The 21515-nt window shown below is 41.7% G+C and overlaps 1 protein-coding gene across 4 annotated transcripts in view; it reads right to left on the bottom strand.

Moving 5' to 3' along the window:
* The window catches only part of DUSP8 (dual specificity phosphatase 8), a 107096-nt gene that overhangs the window by 25070 nt on the left and 60511 nt on the right, over positions 1-21515 (bottom strand). The window contains exon 1 of one of the 4 annotated variants that reach the window (XM_060262518.1): positions 7598-8098. The exons of the other annotated variants lie outside the window; for them this stretch is intronic. Within the exon in view, the coding sequence (XP_060118501.1) occupies positions 7598-7715 (118 nt within the window). The 5' untranslated portion in view covers positions 7716-8098. Of the gene's footprint in view, positions 1-7597; positions 8099-21515 lie in introns of those variants that run through there. 4 annotated transcript variants of the gene reach the window in all.

Raw genomic sequence — 21515 nt, 5'->3', positions numbered from 1 at the left:
TGGTGAAATGGTAATTAATACTTCTAGTTGTTTTTATACTATATTTATACTATTCTAACAAGAATCTTCATTGCAGCAAGGATTGTTTGAATTTATGGGAAATCCAATCATGGATTTCTGACCTGTCATGTAGTTGGGTGATAAACATTCCACTTTGCAACTCTTCAATTTCTTGCCAGAAGGATGGCAGGGAACAGAGTAGATGCACCCCTTAGTTTTCCTGCAGGACATGAAATTTTTCACTGTTTTTTATGATGAAAAAAATTTCATCAATGCCCTGCAACTAGACAAGCCATGAAGAACAGGCAAGAAATATGACAGTTTGGCTTTGGAAGACTCAAAAATCATTCAGCTAACTTTTCCTCTAGATCAGAAAATCCGATTTAATAATGAAAACCTGTTGTTACCTTGGGTTTTTTTTCTTTTTAACTGTGCTTAGTCAGACAATACCGGGCCTTTTGCTTCTATTCTACTGCAGACGGTGGTGCAATATATTTCTTAATGTCTGCTTTAACAGAATGGGATTTCCTCACAACCTGCAATTACCTGCTGACCCACTAGGCAAGTCTGAGAGTCAAATATAAACTACCAAAGAGCACCTGCCCCAGAGTAAGATTTCACTGCAACTCACATCTGCAATGCACTTGGCAGAAAACCCAAGCCGAGCTGCCTTCCTTGTGTGCTGATATATGATAATCATAGTTAGCTTTTGCATCAGATCACCTTTCTGAAAAGATGACTGAAGTTGGTCCATGGGGGCATATGACAGCTGTGTGCATGCACAGACATACTCATGAACCACCATAAAACCACTGTGACCCAATACCAATTTCTCTGTATCCTGAAGAGCTGTCTCTCAGTTTGCAGGAGCAAGTTCCTCTGACAAGTATGAAAACCAGCTTGTGTTCCTGATTCCTTTGTGATAATTCCATTTCATTTCTTCCTCATTTGCTGATGGCATCAGCAATGGAGCTGCAGTTTGCTGGGTAGCCTGATGTACTCATGGAAGTTCTCCAGAAGTAGTACTATCAAACAGTCACCTTAATATGGTGAAAAAACTAATTTTGTTGGAGGATGCTTAAAAAGAAAGCAGCATACAGTGCTAGCTAAACTGCTACTTTGAGATTACCCCTTGCTTTCAGCTACAGACCCTCTCAAACAATGATGGATGCCTACTAAAGATCACTTAACTCAGATCACAGATCCTTTAATACCTTTAAACACTGCCATAGCTGTATTCAGGCTTATTGAAAAGGTGTACTTTCACCCCATTTTTTTCAATGCACAACTAAGAAACAAGCTTGGATTCCAATCCACCTTCTGTGAGTTGGAGAACAAAATCAGAGCAGCCATTTAAAAAAAAAAATGATGCGGAGTCCAAGGATACATATGATCTTTCAAATGTGATGTTAGCCTCTCTAGCACCACCTAGGCTTGGAAAATTCCTGAAAATTGGGATTTGGGAAGATTTGGTCAACTGATTCACACATGGAATTTACTTCCACAGGAGATGGTGGCAGCCACAAGCATAGACAGCTTCAAGAGGGGATTGGATAAACGTATGGAGCAGAGGTCCATCAGTGGCTATTAGCCACAGCATACTGATGGATTTCTCTGCCTGGGCAGTGGTGCTTAGTATTCTTTGTAATTGGTGGGGGCAACAGTGGGACAGCTTATAGTGTCCTGGCCCCACTGATGGACCTCCTGATGGCACCTGGTTTTTTTGTCACAGAGTGTTAGACTGGATGGGCCACTGGCTTCTCTTATGCTCTTATGAGTGTCTCCTACGGAAGATTGTTGGGGAGGGAGGGAGTTCAGTGGGGATGTTACCCATAGAGTCTACTCTCTGAGACTGTGATTTCTTCTTGGGAACTGTTATTGGTAGTGTGGAGATGAACTGTAATTCCAGAAAACTGCCAGGCATCACCTGGAGCAGGGGTCCCCAATCCCTGGGCTATGGACTGATCCCAGTCCATGGCCTGTTAGCAACTGGGCTATGGAGCGAGGCAGAGGCACCGCCCCTCCCCTTCTGCCTGCCCAGGACCCAGGTGGACGAAAGAGGCAGCATGGCCTTGCTCCAAAGCACCACCTCTTTCATCCGCCCGGGTTCCAGGCAGGCAGAAGGGACAGTGCAACAGCGACCTTTGTCTACCTCTCATTTAAAGACCCCTCCTTGAGGGGCAGCAAAAAATCCAGCTCCCCCCCCCCCCAAGTTGTCTTCCACAAAACTGGTCCCTGATGCCAAAAAGGTTGGGAGCCACTGACCTGGAAGCTGGAAACCCTAGTTCTACAACTGCTCATCTGTCACATGAGAAAAAGTTCCTGGTCTCAGAAGGAATCTTATTAACACCAGTTAAATTACTGGATGTTTTAAGTAATAGAAATCATCTAAAATTCTCAAGAGGACAAGGGAAAGCTACAGTTTAAAGGTTGTAGCTTTTAAGCCTATGAAGAAACTTTTCTACTGCATATAATGAAGAGCTTGTTTCAGGATGGAACTACATGCAGTGTGTCATTCTGTGATTGTTTCCTAAGAATGCTGTATAACAGAATACAGCAATTGGTGCTATAAGTTAAAGGCAAAGACCAGCACAAAGGAAGAAGAGCAACTGATTTCTTTTCCTGAGAAAACAGCCAATCTGATTTTGACTTTGAGGAACTTGAATATGGAATACTTGTAAAGTGGGGATCCGCAAGAAACTTGCAGAAAGGTCGCATCCCTTTCCCGCCTTTGCTTTCCCTTACTCTAACAATCTTTCACCTCTTTCTCAACCCCTTCCATATCTGTCAACCTACTCTCATCTTTTTTTGCCCCCCCCTTCATCAATCTACCCTCTGCCAGGATCTGTTAACTTATCCCTTCATCTCTTTCACATCCTCTCAACCATCAGTCTGCCTTCACCTGATCTGTCAACCTACCCCCTTTTATTTTGCCTTCACCTTTCTCCATCAATTGACTCCTCCCCATACCTGCCAACTTACTCTAATCTCTTTTGCCCCCAATCTCTTCCCAATCAATCTACCCCTCCCCTTGATCTGTCAACCTACCTCCTATTCCAACTTCTGCTTATTCCCTTATATTTCAACCTATTAATCTGTCAATTTCTTTTTCTCCTCCCCCTTACTTTACTGATCATGGCAGCTCAGGGTGGAGAGCTATTCTATGCCGGGACTGGCTCTCCCAACCCCCAAGCCTCCCCCCTACAAACACACATACACAAAGTGACCTCAGAGGCTGATAGCTGCATGGCTTTTGACAGGGCCAGCCCTAGGGTGTGCGGCGCCCCAGGCAGACTTGCCATGCCACACTCCTCCATGGTGCTGCCCTGCAGCACTGCACCATGCCACCCTCCCCTCCGCCTGCCCCCTCCCCTCTTATTTGGCACTGCTCTCCAACCCCCACGTCCTCCAGCGTGCTCAGAGCAGCGACGCCAGCCTCCCCCTTACCTGCTTTGTTGCGGGCATTTCAGTAAAGCATTCTGCTTTACTGAAATGCCTGCGATGAAGCAGGTAAGGGGGAGGATGCTGTTGCTTCTCTGAGCATGCGGGGGGAATTAGGCATTTGTCTAGGATACTGGGAGGAGGGGAGCCCATTTTGGTGCCCCCCTCCTGGTGCCCTAGGCAAATACCTGATTTGCCTAGTGGGCTAGTCAGCCCTGGCTCTTCATCTTCGAGGCCTGTCTGCCTCCCCCCCTTTCTCTCTCTCTCACACACATACAGGCCTTGGAGATCCCCCCCCCTTGGCCTCAAACCCTGGAAGTTGCATGGCTCTCACCCTGTGAGGCTACTCTGTCATTCACACACATACCTCTGAGTTTAAGAGCTGCATAGCTCTTTATTTCCAATCCCCCATCTCCAGTCAATGGCCTTGGACCCACAATATGCACAGAGGTAGGGAGAATCCCTCCCCCACTTGTTTCCGATTCCCCATATCCTAATAGCTCTGGAGTGGAGATCTTATGGGGGGAGGAATCCGAAATCCCCGCAACATCAAGCCTGGCACAGCTCCAACTCCCTCACCAACTACTGAGTCCAACTTAGTTGGGTCCAAAATGGCTGGCATGCTCCACTACTGCAGCCGGTGAGGCTTCCAGTCTCATCCACCAATGCTGGACTTGGTGTAGCTGGTGACATCAACTGCTGGGCCTGGTTGGAGTAACTCCTTCTGAGCTGGTAATACCTTTTATTTGGGGGGGGGGGGATGTAAATCCCCCAATAGATATATATTTAAGTTTTCAGATTTTTCTGCAAACCTAGGGGGTGACCCAAGTTTGCAGAAGAACGTGTTTGGGGTAAGTGCATCTCCATCTATGGATTTAGATATCCATACAGAGGGGGCAGAGTTGGGAATTAGCTATATAGATGTATAGACAGATCAGCTTCTTAATATGTTGACGCCTATATCCTGCAATTCTTACATAAGCAAATTTCTCAATTATACCATAAGAATATGGGTGGCTGCGGTATACCCTCAAAGTACAACATTTGGCCTCTGTTAAGCACCCCCTCCCAATTTTGAAAACATAGTAATTGAGTCCTCCTCTCAATTTGGTGTCACTTAATTCAGTGCTTTTATCCTGTAGAAAATGAATGTGGGAAAAGCCATATAATAAGCTATACAAGGTGATCTGTGTTCAAAAAACAAAGCATTGTCAATCTCTGGGAAAATCCCAGGTTCTGTCAGCAAATTCCCTCTACTAGTATTTATCTCTTAATTTGATGGGAAGGGGGTATTTTTGCTGAAGAAAGGCCAGCACATTCCATTGCTAGCTGAAACAATGATGAAACTGCAGTCCCTGAAACTTGCTCAGTTCTGCCTTAGCAAATGGCTTGGCATTCTCAGCTGTAATTCCTTTTTGCTGGGGGTGGGGTATGTTGTCTACCACCTAGTCCTTGAAGTGTGAGACAGCAACAGCCCAGATTTAGCACTTCAGTTTCCACACAAAGCAGATCATTCTTGAACATGAGCTGTATGCTCTGGTTGCCATGCAAAACTAGGCTAAACCCAAGAGAATTGTTAGTATATCAGCACATTAGAAGCAGTGATGCAAGCTTTGGGGCTGCATTGTACATTTTGTTTCCTGCAGAAAGAACATTTTTATGGAGGAAAAAAATTACAATAAGTGTGAGGAATATAAAAGAATATACTATCTTGCTATGTGTACAAACACAGGAAATTTCTACAAAGGCTAAGACAATTAAAGGAGTAGCTGTCAGAAGATGGGGTTGCATCAGACCTGGAAGAGCAAAATATCTTTCAGATGATGTTGAAACTCATTATTGAAATCAATTGGGCAGGGACACTTGGCACTTTATTTCCTCCCTTACAGGATGGGGAGGAGAATCAAACCTGTTTTCCTTTCTCAATTAACAAATGGAGTTCCACTGTTTATATAAACTTGATTAGCTCATCTGTTCTGGACAATGACCAGTTCTCCATAATATCCTTTTTCATTTTATCAGAGAGTCCAGAACACACAGCACACTTCTGATGTAGTTTCAGTGGCTCCTTATGCACAGGCAACATTTGCTGTTTTGCCAGTGCCAAACAGTGACCTTTGTATGGCTCTTGAAGCAGTGTTCTGAAAAACTGGCACCTTCTCTTCATCTCCGCTCATTTTAAATGACTTTAGGATCTTACCTCATCAAGCTCCTATTTGAATTCTATTACTGCAGTGTAAAGGCACAGTCAGGTCCTAGCAGCTGTTCCCCCCCCCCTCCAAGCCTCTCACGGTCTTCCTGCCTCTACCAACTCCTCTTCAATCTTTTTCCAGAAAAGGCTGGCATCTTCATCAGGTATCATCCTTTCATTTCAGCCTTGAGGCAAATCCAATTCTGCCCCCCCTCCCCAATTTGGACACTTTAAGACCAACTCTAGCATCATTATATATGGTGTCCCTTAATCTCTTAATGTATTAGATAACTATTTCAATTATTTTCATTTTACACATCAGGAGTTACTATATATAACTTTACTGAAATGGCAGTAAATGAACCGAATTTCTCTCCAGTCCCAGGATCAACACTGAAATCTCTATGAGATTCTTCCCCACAAAGGCAATCCTTCCCAAGCAAACTTCCAAATATACTTGACGGTAATACAGACAGTTGTCTGTACTGGCCCCAGAAGATAGGATATGCAGTGGATTAGGTTCTAGCTTTTATTCAGGTAACTGGTGCTGGGTATGCAGTTTTGAGGAACATGCCCAAGAAAAGGATGACTTCATCAAGAAGGATGGAAAAAATATTCTACAGACACTGTCCTTGATCTGTCACATTTTATTTTTGAGTCTTTGGTATTCCTCCCTTTTCCTTTATGATTCAAAATCTCTCATAAATAAGATAGCAACCATTAACAATGTTAAAAAAATGAGCAAGAACAAACTTGAACAATCAGCCCTCCTGAGCTGCTGGTGCAGATTTTCCAAGGGAGAATTTGTCTTACCAAGACCAGCTTTACTGGTTCTAAGGAAAGGAAAACATGTCATTTCCATAAGTGACTTATTACTAATGACACCATCTCTGGGCTATGCAGTCTACGACAAACACACACACACACACAGGAACCTTCTAAGCATTGTAGGAGGATTCCCATTTGCAAACAATGTGGGAAGAGACAGGAAAGTATTATGGTTCCTCTGTTTGTCAAAATAGGTAATTCTACTTTTTAATATATTTTCTCATCTTTCAACTCCTTTTCAGAAACAGAGATCATTCTCAAGACAGAAGTGTATTTTAACATCGTAAGTGGCAAAGCAAACAGAGTGAGGCAGCACAATATTGTTTTTGTGGGTTCCGTTGTTCCCATCCTAGAAGCCTTCCTCTCTTTCCACTGCCACACTGTCTTGATACAAATGACAATGACCTCTAAAGACGGCAGCAGAGAATGTATGATGCTTCTCTTGCATAGAGAAATCCTAAGGAAATTTCCACCACTCCCTAGCCTTCTTCCCTGGAGATGTGAACATGTGGTAGGTTTATAAGAAAGGAAGAGTCTGCCTTCCTCCTCTGAGCACTCTGGCTTTAATGCTTTCCAACTTGATGTGAAACTAAGCAGCTTCCAGTTCCATCCTACCACGACCTGATTAAAGGGACAACACTCCCAGTTTCTCAATGGCAGCTACGACAATGCACATGCTTAACTAGAGAGATTCAGACCATTACCCATATTCCACTTGCAGCAGAGCATAAAGGGATCCTGAATCAGCAGCACATCATCTGATTATTTGGGAGAGGAAGGGAGAGGGGGATTTGTCAGTCAAATTCTGACCACCCAATCTTAGGACATTTAGCAAGTCTCACTGGTTTTAACAAGATTTGCTTCCGAGCAGGCATGCTTTCAATTGCAAATGAAGTGCTTCATCCCCAAACACTGGGAAATGATGAGCTTTCTGTCTTTACCATCACCCAAATACCAAACTTGCACAATTGCTCTTGATTCTAATAGGTACGAAACTCCAGTTGTCAATCCTTTCTTGGTACCCCCCCTCCGAGGCAGAGCATGAGGAAGCTATCCCACCCAGCACCCACCATCCACTTTTCAATTGACTTCTCAAGCACGTCCCCATGCAAAAGAAACAAAATCCAAGAGACTAACCTCGTATGTCCCTGCTCTCCTTCATCCGTCTCACCCTGATTTTCAGCTTCATTTGTCCCTTGTGCATATCTGGCCAAAACTGGTCCTCACAGGGAGCGATCATAGCATCCAAAGGCATCCAGGCAGCTAGGCTGTGTCTCCTAGAGCTACCTCCTATCCTCAACAAAACAACAGCTGGCAGAGGTGGAGGGGGAAGCGTCCTCTTTCCAAAAAAGGGGGATGCGGGAGCCTGAATCCCTCCCCCAAATCCAGCTTCAAGAGAGATAAAAAGGGAAGGGGACAGAGGTAATAAAACAGAAATACCCTTGTCCCCTCTCCGTGGAGTTATTTTCCTCCTCTCCTCACTCGTTGTGTATGTGCAGCGCCAACTTCAGTGAAGCTGAATGAGCTCAGCACATGAGCAACAGCCGTGCTGATCCACCAAGAAGCAGTCATAGCTAACGGGTCAGGCATGCAACCGCATTCCTTACTCAGCACACAGACATGCAGTTTAACTCAAGGGCTACGCTGCTGGCATATGGCTTGCTTAACTACTTAAAGAGACAGTGACTACTTTCCCCCCAGCCTCTGTCACTCTTCCAAACTGCCACAAACAGCAGCCCAGCAAGGACAACAGAATGGCTGCAGAAACACAAGAAAAGTAACTCCAGTACATTTTGTTTTGACAAGTTAATACTCTGTGGCAATCTGAACTTTTAGAATGGTGTAATGCCCAAATCAATTCATTTGCTACATGTTCTTCATCACAGCATCCCAAGACATTAATACAAAGGAAAAGGATATATTTAGCCATTATAGCTGTATCCAAGCTGGCAGTTTTCTGCATAGCTTACTCCTGTCCTTGGGAAAGCATGGGGCATCATGTCTCTACATTCTGGTTTCTCTAACAGTTGGAACTTTGAAAAAACTCTGTATAACATTAACGACTACGCTGCTATCCCTCTTTCCGGTCAACATTCTACCAGTGTAGAGGAGCGGTTAAAGCGTTGGACCAGAATCTGGGAGATTCAGGTTCAAATCCCCACTCTGCCATGGAAGCTTGCTGAGTAACAATGAGCCAGCCACACACTGTCAGACTAATCTACCTCAAAAGGTTGTTGTGACAGTAAAACGGAGGAGGGGGGAATGTTATAATTCACTTTGAGCTTCCACTGGGAAAAAAGAAGATACCATTGAATTATAACTGACTCATGGCGACCCCATCCACAGGGTATTCCAGGCAACAGAGAAGTAAAGGCAGATTGCCATTGCCTTCCTCCATGTAGCAGCCCCAGCATTCCTTAGTAGTCTCTAACCAAGTACTGACCCTGCTTAGCTCCCAAACACTGCTGAGTTGGGCAATCTGGGCTGCTAATTGGGGAAAAAGCTAGAGTATAAATGAAATAAACAAACAAATATGTTAAGAGCCTTTTGTTGACAAGCAATTTGAACAGAGTTACACATTCAGTTAGAACCAGTTGAGGGCAATTTGTGAAAAACAAACTACATCTCCAAATATAACTGTGAATATCTATGTATATCAAGGGAAATTTCAGTTTGTCCTGGACAGCCAATGTCCAGCCAATGCAGCTGGGGATGCTTATCCAGATGTGCATCAGCGATGTTTGATAGTGTGCTTCTCTGTACAGATGTCTCTTGATAGATGAAAGCACTATTCTTTAAGCAAAAACTAAACCTGGTTATCCCAGAGCCGAGTTCATTCAAAATCCTGTCTTTAGTTCTTGTCCCTCCTCCTTTTTAGTACACACCAGACAATATGCTGCAGGAGGTCTGTTACAGGTACAAATTCAGCCTCTAGGCATATTCCAGAACAGTACAGGTGCAGCTGAAATGAAATGCAAAACCAGTGCTGGCCTGGATATACCTCCAGTCAGGAATCCAGACTTTATATACCTTAAGTAAAGAAATAAACTAATTGTTTAAGATGGTGTTTTTATGGCTTGCGGTGTTTTAGATTGTGATTTAGTGTTTTTGTAATTGATACTGAATTTTTACCATGTCAGAAAGATGGCAATAAACTGTTTAAATAAACAAGAAAATAAATAAAAGAATGCCCCACAGCACTGACAATCTCATTGGACAAATACAGATAATCAGATGTGCATCTTGGATTTTTATGGTTGGAAAATGTATGGAATTGTTTTTATTGTATATTCTGTTTTTTAATATTCTATGTGGTTTTTAACTGTTGTTAGCCGCCCTGAGTCCGTTAGGAGACGGCGGGATATAAATTTGATAATATAAATAAATTAATAAAATGTAAGATGAGATCAGCTGTACCAAGGATCCATCTGCTCCAGTAGCCTTCCTGTTTCCAAAAATTGCCAGACAGATATTTCTACGAAGCATAAAAACCAGGCTTGAGGGCAACAACTCTACCCTCACTGTTTACTTCACTGTAAACTGATATGATGCTCCACACTGCCACAGATGTCCTGTGTAGCCTTGACAAGTCACTTTTCTTTGTTTGTAATCAGGGCCGGGGAAAACAATTAAAAAAAAAATCCTACTTCATAAGATTATTGGGATGATACATATATTAAAGAGTTTATTGTGCTCACTAACCATTGAGGCACTCTTATGATAAACAATGGACAACTTGCAAAATAAGCTCTCAATCCAGTGCTTGAAATAACTATACATTCTTTGATGTTTTGTAAGGAAATATCTTCCACCCACACCCATTAGGGCAATTCACACACAAAGCAAGTAATAACTTCCATTAGTGGATCAGACTAAAGGTCCAGCTAGCCTATCTTTAACAGCAGTCAGCCAAAGGCCCTTGTAGGGAGCCACAAACAGGTCATGAAGGTTCAATTCCATGATGAGATTATTAGGAAATGGTCTAAAAATGAAACAGTCACTATTGTCCATGGCACTGTTGCATCTGTTATACAGTGTACTGTTTTAGTTCAGGAAAAGGACATCCTAAAGCTGGTAAAGATGGCAGAATGGGGTAACCAGAATGACCAAGGGGGTTACAGTGCTTTTCTCAGAAAGACTGAAGTGGCTGAAGACTTATTTAGAAAAAAAGATAACTGAGGGCCAGATTGGACTTTGGCACACAAATTCTACTTGGTTTATCAGTTCTTGAAAGAGAAAAAGACATACAGTCTTTCTTTGCTTGTTTACTTTATATCTTACTTTTCTCTCCAGTAAGGTTTCAAAGTCGCTTACAACATTCTCCCCATCTCCTCTTTATTCTCACAACCCTACAAAGTAAGTTAAATGGAGATTATGTGATTGTCCAAGGATACCCAACAAGTTTCCATTGCAGACTGGGAATTACACAGTGGATTTGATTCGCTATAGCCACCTCCACCCCCCGGAATTAATATGCACATTCACACATGCACATCTGCCACCCCCCCCCCCCTCATCCTTAGTTCATCATAGGACAGGCTGGGACCAGCCATCGGAACAGCCAGGGTGGACCATGCATGCACCCTGAATACACAGGAGCAGTGTAAATGCTCTTCTTAGTGTGTGTACAGTCCACCAAATACCACCAACATTTTTTTTGGGGGGGGGGCACCCAAAAATTTGACTGGGAATGGATTCTGGACAGACAAAGGAAAATGCTTTCACACAGTGTAGAAAGGAATAATGGAATTTGCTGGCACAGGATGTGTCAGTGGTCACTGGGTTATATAGCTTGAAAGGAGGATTAGGTACATTCGGGAAAGATATCTGTCAGCAGCTATTTGATGCAGTAGTTAAATGAAATATCCATGTTCAAAGGTACCAGTTGAGGGGGGAGGTGGGGGCACAAGAGGAGGAAGACAGTTGCCTCCATGCCTTGACTTGTTCAGTTCCTCAAAACCACTACTTGGTCTCCAGTTCTGTCCGCTGATACGTTCTTGTCATCTGAAGTCTCTTGCTACTTGGCCACAAGCCATCACAATTTCTACATCCAAACATCCTACAAATTTGCCCTGTCCAAATGGACCACATCCCATTCCTATATGCTTCATGCTCTTTGAAGCCTGTGCTGCTCAGTTAGAGAACAGTGAGTGATGCTGCTATTGATGTGTGCAACATCAGGTAGTGCTGAATCAGTCCTCAGCTTTTTACTCCGGAATATGGTGTGCTGGGGACCCCCTGAAGTTTCATGAGGTCACTAGGCGTCATATTGAGGCAATCCTGATTTATTGTGCTAAACTAGCCTTTCCTGTCCCACAGATCTTTAGCTATTCTTCAACACACGGCTGCACAGAGACCATCTAGAGTCTGTGCATGAGTGAGTGAGTGAATCTTTGGCCAACAGAAAACTATACAGGATTAGATGATCTGGATAGGTCACTTTGTCTCTTTAAATCTCAAAGATCTACAAGACCAAGCAATCTAAGGCTGAACTGCTTCATGGGAGTTCAGTGTTTTTTTCTTCGCAGTGACATCACTCCAGATGAGGTCACCAGCATTACATAAACCCTCCCACCTTCCCACTTTGTGATTGGAACCAGTGTTCTAATTAGACTTTGTTACTATATGGGATTGATTATTGTCAGATGTGGGCTGGAGTTTACAGAAGCACAATGAAACCATTGGAACAGTGTCTGTTTAATGAGGCAGTAAACAGAAACCTAAGATGCTGTTCCTGTAAGCCCCACAGAACCTACTGGTCTATGCTGGTAAAAGAATATAGTTTTAAAAGCACTAGTATTTCAAATATCTGCATTTTCTCTAGATATAGTAGGTTTATTCACATAAAAACTTTTTTTGGGGGGGGGGGCAGACCCAAACCATTCCAGAAAACCAACTTCTGAAATAATTTCATCCTGGTATTATGGCTAAGTTTACATGAAAAAATGCTCCTGCATTGTAAGAATTTATGCCGGCAATGACAACTTTGAATTGATGAGTCAATACACTTGCCTTTTTCTTAAAAGTGCTGAGCTATTAAAAACCAGTTATGAAATAAGGTAACAATCAGACAAAAGGGTGGTAATGTGGGAAGGGACTGGCTTTGAAGATAACTGTCAGAAATAAACAATATGAAAAGGTCACCACACTGAATTGTACAGACTTCAGGTTCCCATTTCTTGCAGTGGGAACATTTATTTGGCTCTCAACACTAACCCAGAGCTTCCACTACTCTTTCTTTAGTACTTGAGCACCAGTAGAGAAAGGTGGTAAATAAACCATGTGGACACTTAAAAGTCACTTAAAGAATAGAAAGCTGTGTAATGTCAGTTCTTGTGTCATGCAGGCAGCAAGGCTCACGCACATTACAACTGCTACTGCTGACTGACAACATGGACTGGCAAGCATAGAACAAATTACTGTCAAATTGCCATGGAGCCTGTGATCTTTTACCCACAGCCACAGAAGAAAGCAATCCAAGGTGTATGCAATGCTGAACAGTTTTCGCTTAGTATGTCTGCATGATATTGCAGTTGAACAAAGCAGGAGTCAAGTTGACCTTTAAGACCAACCAATTTTTATTTAGAATGTAAGCTTTCGTGTGCTCTTAAGCACACTTCATCAGACAAGGAATCCAGCACAGTGAGCAAAGCCATACATAGCTGAGCAGAGCCATACATAGCTGGTAGGCAGTGGCCCAGAATGCAACATGGTACAGATTTAAGAACCAATGACAGTGAAGTAAAATTATCTGGTAGGCAGTGGTTTAGAATGTAAAGTGGTACAATGACAGAATAGTAAAATTAACAAATTGAGCAAACCTTTGATCTGAGTACCATGAGTATGCGAAAGCAACAAAACAGCAGTATGTCAAAATGTGAGATTGTCTGTCAATGAAAATGGGAGATGGGTTCAATATATGTAATGGGATAAGCAACCAAAGTCCCTGTTTGAGTGCAATACATTGGATAGTGATTGTATTCCACATAGTGGAATATGATAGTGATATATCCACAGTATTCCAATGTGTTTCTCTTTTTAGAATTGTGTATCAGTATAATTATTTGTATTGACATACTCAAAATAGGGATATTAGCTGTATATCTCATTACATATGCTTTACCCATTTTCACTATATTTTATTGTATTCCCTTTTCCTATGGCAAACTAGAATTATGTTTACATGTTAAAAAACAAATTAGGTGGACAAGAACATCACTATCCAATGTATTTCTCTTTTAGCTGTATTGACACACTCAAATGGGACTTTGGTTGCTTATTCCATTACATATATTGAACCCATCTCCCGTTTTTATTGACAGACAATCTCACATTTTGATACCTACTGTTTTGTTGCTTTTGCATGCTCATGCTACTCAGATCAAAGGTTTGCTCAATTTGTTAATTTTACTATTCTGTCATTGTACCATTTTACATTCTAAACCACTGCCAACCAGATAATTTTACTTCACTGTCATTGATTCTTAAATCTGTACCATGTTGCATTCTGGGCCACTGCCCGCCAGCTATGTATGGCTCTGCTCAGCTATGTATGGCTTTGCTTACTGTGCTGGATTCCTTGTCTGATGAAGTGTGCTTAAGAGTACACGAAAGCTTACGTTCTAAATAAAAATTGGTTGGTCTTAAAGGTGCAACTTGACTCCTGCTTTGATCAACTGCTTCAGACCAACATGGCTGCCCGCTTGGATCTATAATATTGCAGTGTTAGAGAATACATCAGTAACCCAGCTAGTTGACCAAATTTTCATCCATGCCAGTTTTATCCCTTTCCCATGCCAGGTCAGTGTTCTCAAAAGAAAAAGAAACATCAACTGGGATCAGGTTCTTACATTTTTCTCCCTCCCCGCTTTTATCCCCCCTCTTCCTGCCAGAAACCAAATATGAAATGACATAGTGCTTTTGCCATTTTAGTATCCGGAGGTCTGTTCTTGAAGTTCCCCTCCCCTTTCCTCTCCCCCCTCCTTCCCTGGCTTTTTTAGTTTCTTGTTCTTGGTCCAATTGTTACAAAAGCTGGTTTAGCACTGTGGGGGAAGAAAGTGGGTGGGAGAACATTCCAAAGGATAATTATAGAATCAGGAAAACAAGTCCTCTGATGATAGTATTACTAAATGGGTAGTAATAGAACACAGGCCTGGAATACAATTGGTTCAACCATGTGACCTAGCTCAGTTTCCCTGAATGAAGCACTCTGAAATATCTAAGACTTTGGGTTGACAAATACATTTCCTGGAGACCAGCTGGTCTGAATAGGGCTGAAGGACCCAGGCCTGCCAGCAGCCACAGCCACTATGTAGTTTATGTGACCTAAAGTGCAGGGAGAGGAAAGGAAGGGCAGTGATTGTAGCAAGAAGTCTGGCATGCCCACTTTGTGCCCCCTCTTCCTATCTAGCTTACCTGGAGGAAAATAAAGGTGGGACAGAGATGTTTGACTCGCACAGGACTCTCTCTCATATATTCTCTTTGAATCTTCCCAGAAGAAATCACAAGAGGTTTGTTTTGCATTCAAGAGACTTAGGTGTTCTGATTTCAAATGGGGCACATTTGTACCCTGCAGGACCTCATAAAGTTCTGCAGGGCATACAAGACAGATATGTTCTGCCAGGCTTATGGTTGAGGATAATAATGGTTTTTCATCCCATCTGGCCCATAAAGGAAGAAGCTACACACTGAATGCCATCAAAGATAGATTTGTCAATGATTGATATTTTAATTTAGTATTGTATGTTTTAAGCATTATGTACATCACCCTGAGCTTTTGGGGGGACAGCAGTCTAGAAATTAAATCAATAAATGGCTACCAAAACCCCCACTTTCATAGAAAGAAGGTGCAATGGACAGGTAGCTAGAAACTCAAAGGGCTTTTACATCATACCCAGTGAGGATCACCAATAATGACCATTGGGAAACTAAAAGACTCTTAAGAGGATAGGCATTAAACAAACCTTTCAGAAATCATTTTGAGAACTTGTGTGCAAACACGAGGAACCCTCCACCTCCAAGTGAAAATAATGGAGGAAAAAGCTAGACCCTTAGGCAAGACCCAGAAGAAAATTAAATATAGCGGGCAACCCCACTGTTTTAGGTGTGATCCTTTCATACTTAGATCATGCAGAAAAAAACTCCCACATGGTACTAAAAGATCTCCTAGTAACAGAACATTCTGAACTACTGGAGAAAATTTCAACACCTTCCCCAAACCTTCCAAACTGTGAGGTGCAACTGAGGAACACTGTGGTGCAATACTGTCCCTACACCTGTAGGGTCTGGGTTGTTCAGGAAGCTCATCCAATTGCCTTGTAAGAGCTCTGTCAGTGTAGAACAGGGGTCCCCAACCCCCGGTCCATGGACCAGTCCCGGTCCACAGACTGTTGGCAACTGGACCGCATGAGAGCTGATCTTCCCCCCCACCCTCCCCCTGTTTGCAAAGGAAAGTTGGAGCTGCCTGAACGGGGTCGTTGGAGCGCTACGACACTTGCATAGCATGTGACACTTGAGTAGTGTGCTCCTTGCAAGGAGCACGCTAAGCAAATGTCAGCCCTGGCCTCGCTCATTTTTTCCAGGTTGCAGGAAGCATGAGTCGGGTCAGGGGAGTGCTATGATGCTTACGCTTGCGTAGTGTGCTCCTTGCAAGCACTGGCCCCAGCTCCTGGCCCCTCTCAGACTTCCTGCATTGCAGAAAGCTTGAGAGTTAAGATCTGTTTCCCTTCTTCTCTCCCCCCCCCCCCATCTTAGTTTGCAAAAGTAAGTTGGAGCCCAGTGGCCCTTAAGATCTGTTTCCATCCCCCGCCCCCAGGTTTCTGTTTGCAAGGGAAAGTTGGAGCTCCCCCCTCTCTGTCTGTGTGTGAGAGTTCACCCAGCACATTTTGTTTTATAACCTGGGGATTTTGAATTTAAGCCTCCCAAATTATAGGCTCATACTGACTACTTTACCTGGCTGTCTCTTTATTATTGTACTGCCTTTTAGAAGTTGTAGCTATTTTTCTGGGAAAGGCTAGAGTTTGTAGACAAACACTCCAGTTTAGTTTTGTAAACTCCCCCATTCCAGGCACCACTGGGGCATCAGCGACAAAGTATTGCAAGACTGTTAATGTTTTAAGTATGTTTGTACTTAAAATAAAAAAGTAAAAAAAATAGTGTGTGTGTGTGTGTGGGGAAATATTTGTGATTTTCCTAGAAATAAAGTGCACAATTGTATCCTCCTGAAACCATTGCCCCCCCCCCCCCCCAGTCCGTGGAAAAATCATCTTCCACAAAACTGGTCCCTGGTGCCAAAAAGGTTGTGGACTACTGGTGTAGAAGACCAAATCTGCTGGGACTGGAACAGGGATATTAGTATACAATCTGTGCTCTCCAGCCTAATTTTCCCTAGGAGGCTGGTGATCAGTGGGATGGGGAGGGGGGGAAGCATAGAAAAGCTCTCATTGCCAGCAAATCTGGAACACATCCTTGGGGACTGTGAGTCGTTACCTGCTAGGGAGTAAAAACTTGGGGCCTTGGTATTATGTTGGATAGTGAAGAGGTTGATAGTGGGTGAACCCCACAGGGGAAAGACAGAGTCCAAATAGACATTCTTGAGGGACCACTCTTGTGTGGAAGATCTGGTGCCAAGAATCCTCCTCTATATTCTGCAATCCTGCTATGTGGATCATTTGCAAATCAGCATGAGCAGCAAATAGTTGTTAAATTATGGCTAGCCACACTTATACCTCTAAAGCATAAAAGCATGTATCCAACCCCGCAGTTCCAAAAAATGCAAGGGCATTTAAGTTTTCTTAAGAGACAGCAGTCCTCTGAAATTTTGTTCCTGAGAGGTAGCCATAAGAGGGGGAAGTGGGATTGGAAGCAGGAACTGATAGAAATTGCTACCATCTCATATTGTGGTACTCCTGGCACCACTAACACCAACTGTTATGTTTCCTGGTATCAACCTGCTTCTTATCAAAAGCATTTCTTTTTTAAATAACTGACCAGGGTTGGCTCTTTGCTTTCAAAATCATTGCAGCAGAAGGTGTTTGAAAAGGGTTCAGGAAATGTTGCTGTTGTATCTTCAGGGAGAATGTATTCAGAAACAGCTGCTTCCATCACAAGACAGTGCTTGGCTTGGAACTTCCCAACATTTTGTGACTGGCCCCAACTCCCATGGCAGCCATTTTATTGTGGTGCCTATTGTCTATTCTAAAAATCCAAAAGATCTCAAAGGCTCAACAAGACTGGGGACTCGTGAAATTGTAGAGCATTAAATTGCTATGAAAGAGCAGCTATGAATCCAAACAACTTAAAAATTAGGGTCACCTTTTCTATTATCAAAAAGAGCCCCCTGGTGCAGAGTGTTAAAGCTGCAGTCCTAAGCTCCGCTTATGACCTGAGTTCGATCCTCGGTGGAAGCTGGGTTTTCAGGTAGTCAGCTCGAGGTTGACTCAGCCTTCCTTCCTTCCAAGGTTGGTAAAATGAGTACCCAGTTTGCTGGGGGGAAAGTGCAGATGACTGGGGAAGGCAATGGCAAACCAACCCATAAAAAGTCTGCTGTGAAAACGTGAAAGCAACGTCACCCCAGAGTCGGAAACAACTGGTGCTTGCACAGGGGACCTTTCATTCCTATTATCTCCTAGTACTACACCACACCACATAAAAAGCAGTAGGCACTGACCTTGAGGTTAGTGTCATGGAATTCACTGGGTTTTCTACTTTAGCAGGTACTGTGGGAATAAAATTATTGCAATTCAAATTACCAGATCTCCCACCCAAGCAGCTGTTAAAACAATTCAACGCAAATAGTCTGTAGGAACAAGCCCTAAGGCGAACTCCTTGCAATGTGAATCTGTACAACTGTTTCCCCCGCTGATGGACCAAAGTTCATGTAAGGCAAGCGCTAGTACGGTAGCTAACATGGCACCTCAGACCCTCTTTCCTTTTAGGCAGAGACTGGTCTTCTATTAAAGGATTTTTTTAATACTTAAATTTTTATCAATTTTTCTGAAAATGTCAACAAACATTAAACAAAAAATACAAGTAATATAAATAAAACAATATTAATAAGAGCACTCTTACAGTCTTCTACTGATTCATAATTTTGCATTTACAATTAAGAGGTCAAATATATTATCAATTACTATACAATATTATATAGAACAGCTTCAATAATAAGAGAAGTTTATGTACTTTTTTGGAATACCCTTTTCAAATTCTTCTTCTAAGTTAATGTAATTAAAAAAGGGGAACCATTTTTCAATAAAATTGTTTTCTTTCTGTGGTAAATCATTTACCCGTATCTGTATGGCTAACTTATCTAATGCCTCTATTTCCCATACCTTAGACTTCCATTGTTGCTTTGTAGGAGACACATCTCGTTTCCATTGCCGAGCTATCAGAAGTTTAGTCGCCATGAGTAATAGGGTTGCCAATTCTTTTTTTACTGAGGAAAGTTTCAAATTTGGCCAGTAATTCAAAAGGATTGATTCTGGGGTAAAAGGAATATTACCCTCTACAATGCTGTTTACAGTTTGTATAATTTCTTTCCAAAAATTATTTATTCCTGGGCACAGCCACCAACAGTGTAAAAATGAACCTTCCTGTTTACATCGTTTCCAGCACTCAGGAGTGGGTTTTATGTGGGACAGAAAGAGCTTTTTGAGTGTTAGATACCACCTTGATAAGAGTTTATAGTTTTGAAGTTTTAGATTTAGGGAGTAAGTATTATAGAGAGGGGAATCCCATATAGTCTGCTATTGTTCTAATGTAAGTGATATACCACAGTCCTTCTCCCAGGCTTTTTGTTGGCTCGTAATTTCAGACCAGTTTTTGGAATTAAGAAGGTTGTAGATAATCAAGGTTGGAGTTCTAGCTTGCTTTGGATTTTTTTTAAACAGGTTTTCATAAGGTGTTAATGGCCTATCTATTATGTCTATAATCCTGGGATTATGTAAAACGTAGTGGATTTGTTGGTATTGGAACCATGGAATATTTATGTTGTATTGAGTTTCTAGTTTTGTTTTAGTCAACATTTGTTTGTTTTTAATAACGTCTTGGAATTGATATATTCCATCCTCCCTCCAGATTTTAAAGTCATTGGCACCACGACCTGGTTTAAACCAGGCTTGTCCTAGGAAGCTTGCCATAGGTGAAATAGATGGGATTAGAATTTTTTTGTATTTGTCCCAGATCTTCAGTGTTAAGGATTGGTAAGGATTGTCTTTGAAAATGAAGTGTCTATCATTTGGTGCTTCCCATAGCTGATCTCCTTGTAAATATGATGCTTCAATGTTTACCCTAGCTTTGTCACTGCCCTTTGAGGCATACCATAGTGCATTTTTTAAAATTAGCAGCAAGATAGTATGCTTCTAAATTTGGTAAACTTAACCTTCCTTGCTTCGTTGGTCGAGTCATTAACTTAAATTGGAATCTAGGCTATTTATGTGACCATAAAATTTAGAAAAAAGGTTTTGTTTAGCTTTGAATTCTTTAGGTGATATATAACATGTTAAATTATAAAATAGAAACAGATATCTGGGGAGTACAAAAGTTTTAAACATATCTATTTTTTCCAACAAGGTTAAATTAAGTTTACCCCATTGTTCCAGATTTGATTTTATAGAGCCATCAAGAAGCTTGTAATTTGCAGTATAAAGATCTTGTAAGTTCAATGGTATTTGAATTCCCAAGTGTCGGAAAGATTTCTGTACCCATTTAAATGGAAAAGCGTTTATTAACTCCAGTTTGGAGGCTGGTAACAAAAAAATAGGATATAATTCAGACTTCGTGTAGTTAATAGTAAATCCAGACATTCCACTAAATTCTTTAATTTGGTGTAGTAACGAGGTAATTGACTGAAGGGGTTTGGTTAGATAAAAGACTGCATCGTCTGCAAAGAGACTTAGTTTATATTCCTCTTCTCCTACTTGAATACCACTGATTTATCATTTCTTATGACAAATGCCAAGGGCCCTATTGAAAAAGCAAATAGGATAAGAGAGAGGGTACACCCCTGTCTTATGCCTCTGTGTAGATTTAAATTGTCTGATCTATAGTTATTGATATAGATTTGTGCTTTTGGGTTAGCGTATAAAGACTCAATGGAGGTTAAGAATTTTGGGCCAAAGCCCATATGCTGTAATAATGTAAGCAAATATGAAACCTCCACCTTGTTGAATGCCTTTTCCGCGTCGATGGCCAAAAGAACTGATTCCACTCTTTTTTGTTTTCCTAAATAAATTAAATCCAAAGTTTTGCGGATATTGTCTGTGAGAGTTCTAGTAGAGATGAAGCCTGATTGATTGCTATGTATGTAGTTTGCAATAATTTTGTTTAGCCTGCTTGCCATTATAGCTGAGAATATTTTAAAATCATTATTTAATACTTATATCGGCCTATAGGATGTAGGATATTGTTTATCCTTCCCGGGTTTGGGTATCACTGTAATTCTAGCTTCAGTCCATGTAGTAGGCATACTTCCTTTTACCATAACAGAATGACAGGTTTGTATTAGCAGGTCTATTATCACAGATTTAAATATCTTATAAAACTCTATAGCTATACCGTCTCTATTCAGGGCCTTATTATTTTTGATGTGCTTTAAAGTTTCTGAGAGCTCTAACTGTGTTATTTCTTGCTCTAGTGGTCTGGTGTTATTTTGACGTTATAATTTATAGAGTTAAGATATTCTTTAATTTTGGCTTGGTCAGGTTTCTCTGATTTGTAGAGCTGTTGGTTATAAAATATCTGAATAATCTCTTTAGATTTAGTAACAAGCTGTCCTTGTGGGTTACGCATATTATGAATAAGATACCTTTTTTTTTATAGTCCTCCATTTGAGCAACCTAATCGACTTTGGGGTTTGGGTAAAATATTTCTGGTTGAGTATTATTAAGTTCTTTTGTATTTGAGAAGTTTCTAACAGGTCTAGTTTTTTACATTCCTGCTTTAAAGTTCTTAATAGTTTTTTACCTCCTTTCTTAGCATACTGAAGTTCTAACAGATGAACTTTACTAATTAGTTCTGTTTGTAATGATCGTCTCTCTTTTTTATAGGTGGATGCAAT

Source organism: Heteronotia binoei, chromosome 21 (genome assembly GCF_032191835.1).
Source record: "Heteronotia binoei isolate CCM8104 ecotype False Entrance Well chromosome 21, APGP_CSIRO_Hbin_v1, whole genome shotgun sequence".
NCBI classification, from domain to species: domain Eukaryota; kingdom Metazoa; phylum Chordata; class Lepidosauria; order Squamata; family Gekkonidae; genus Heteronotia; species Heteronotia binoei.
Note: the sequence above shows the minus strand (reverse complement) of the source record. Positions and strands in the feature narration are given on the sequence as shown.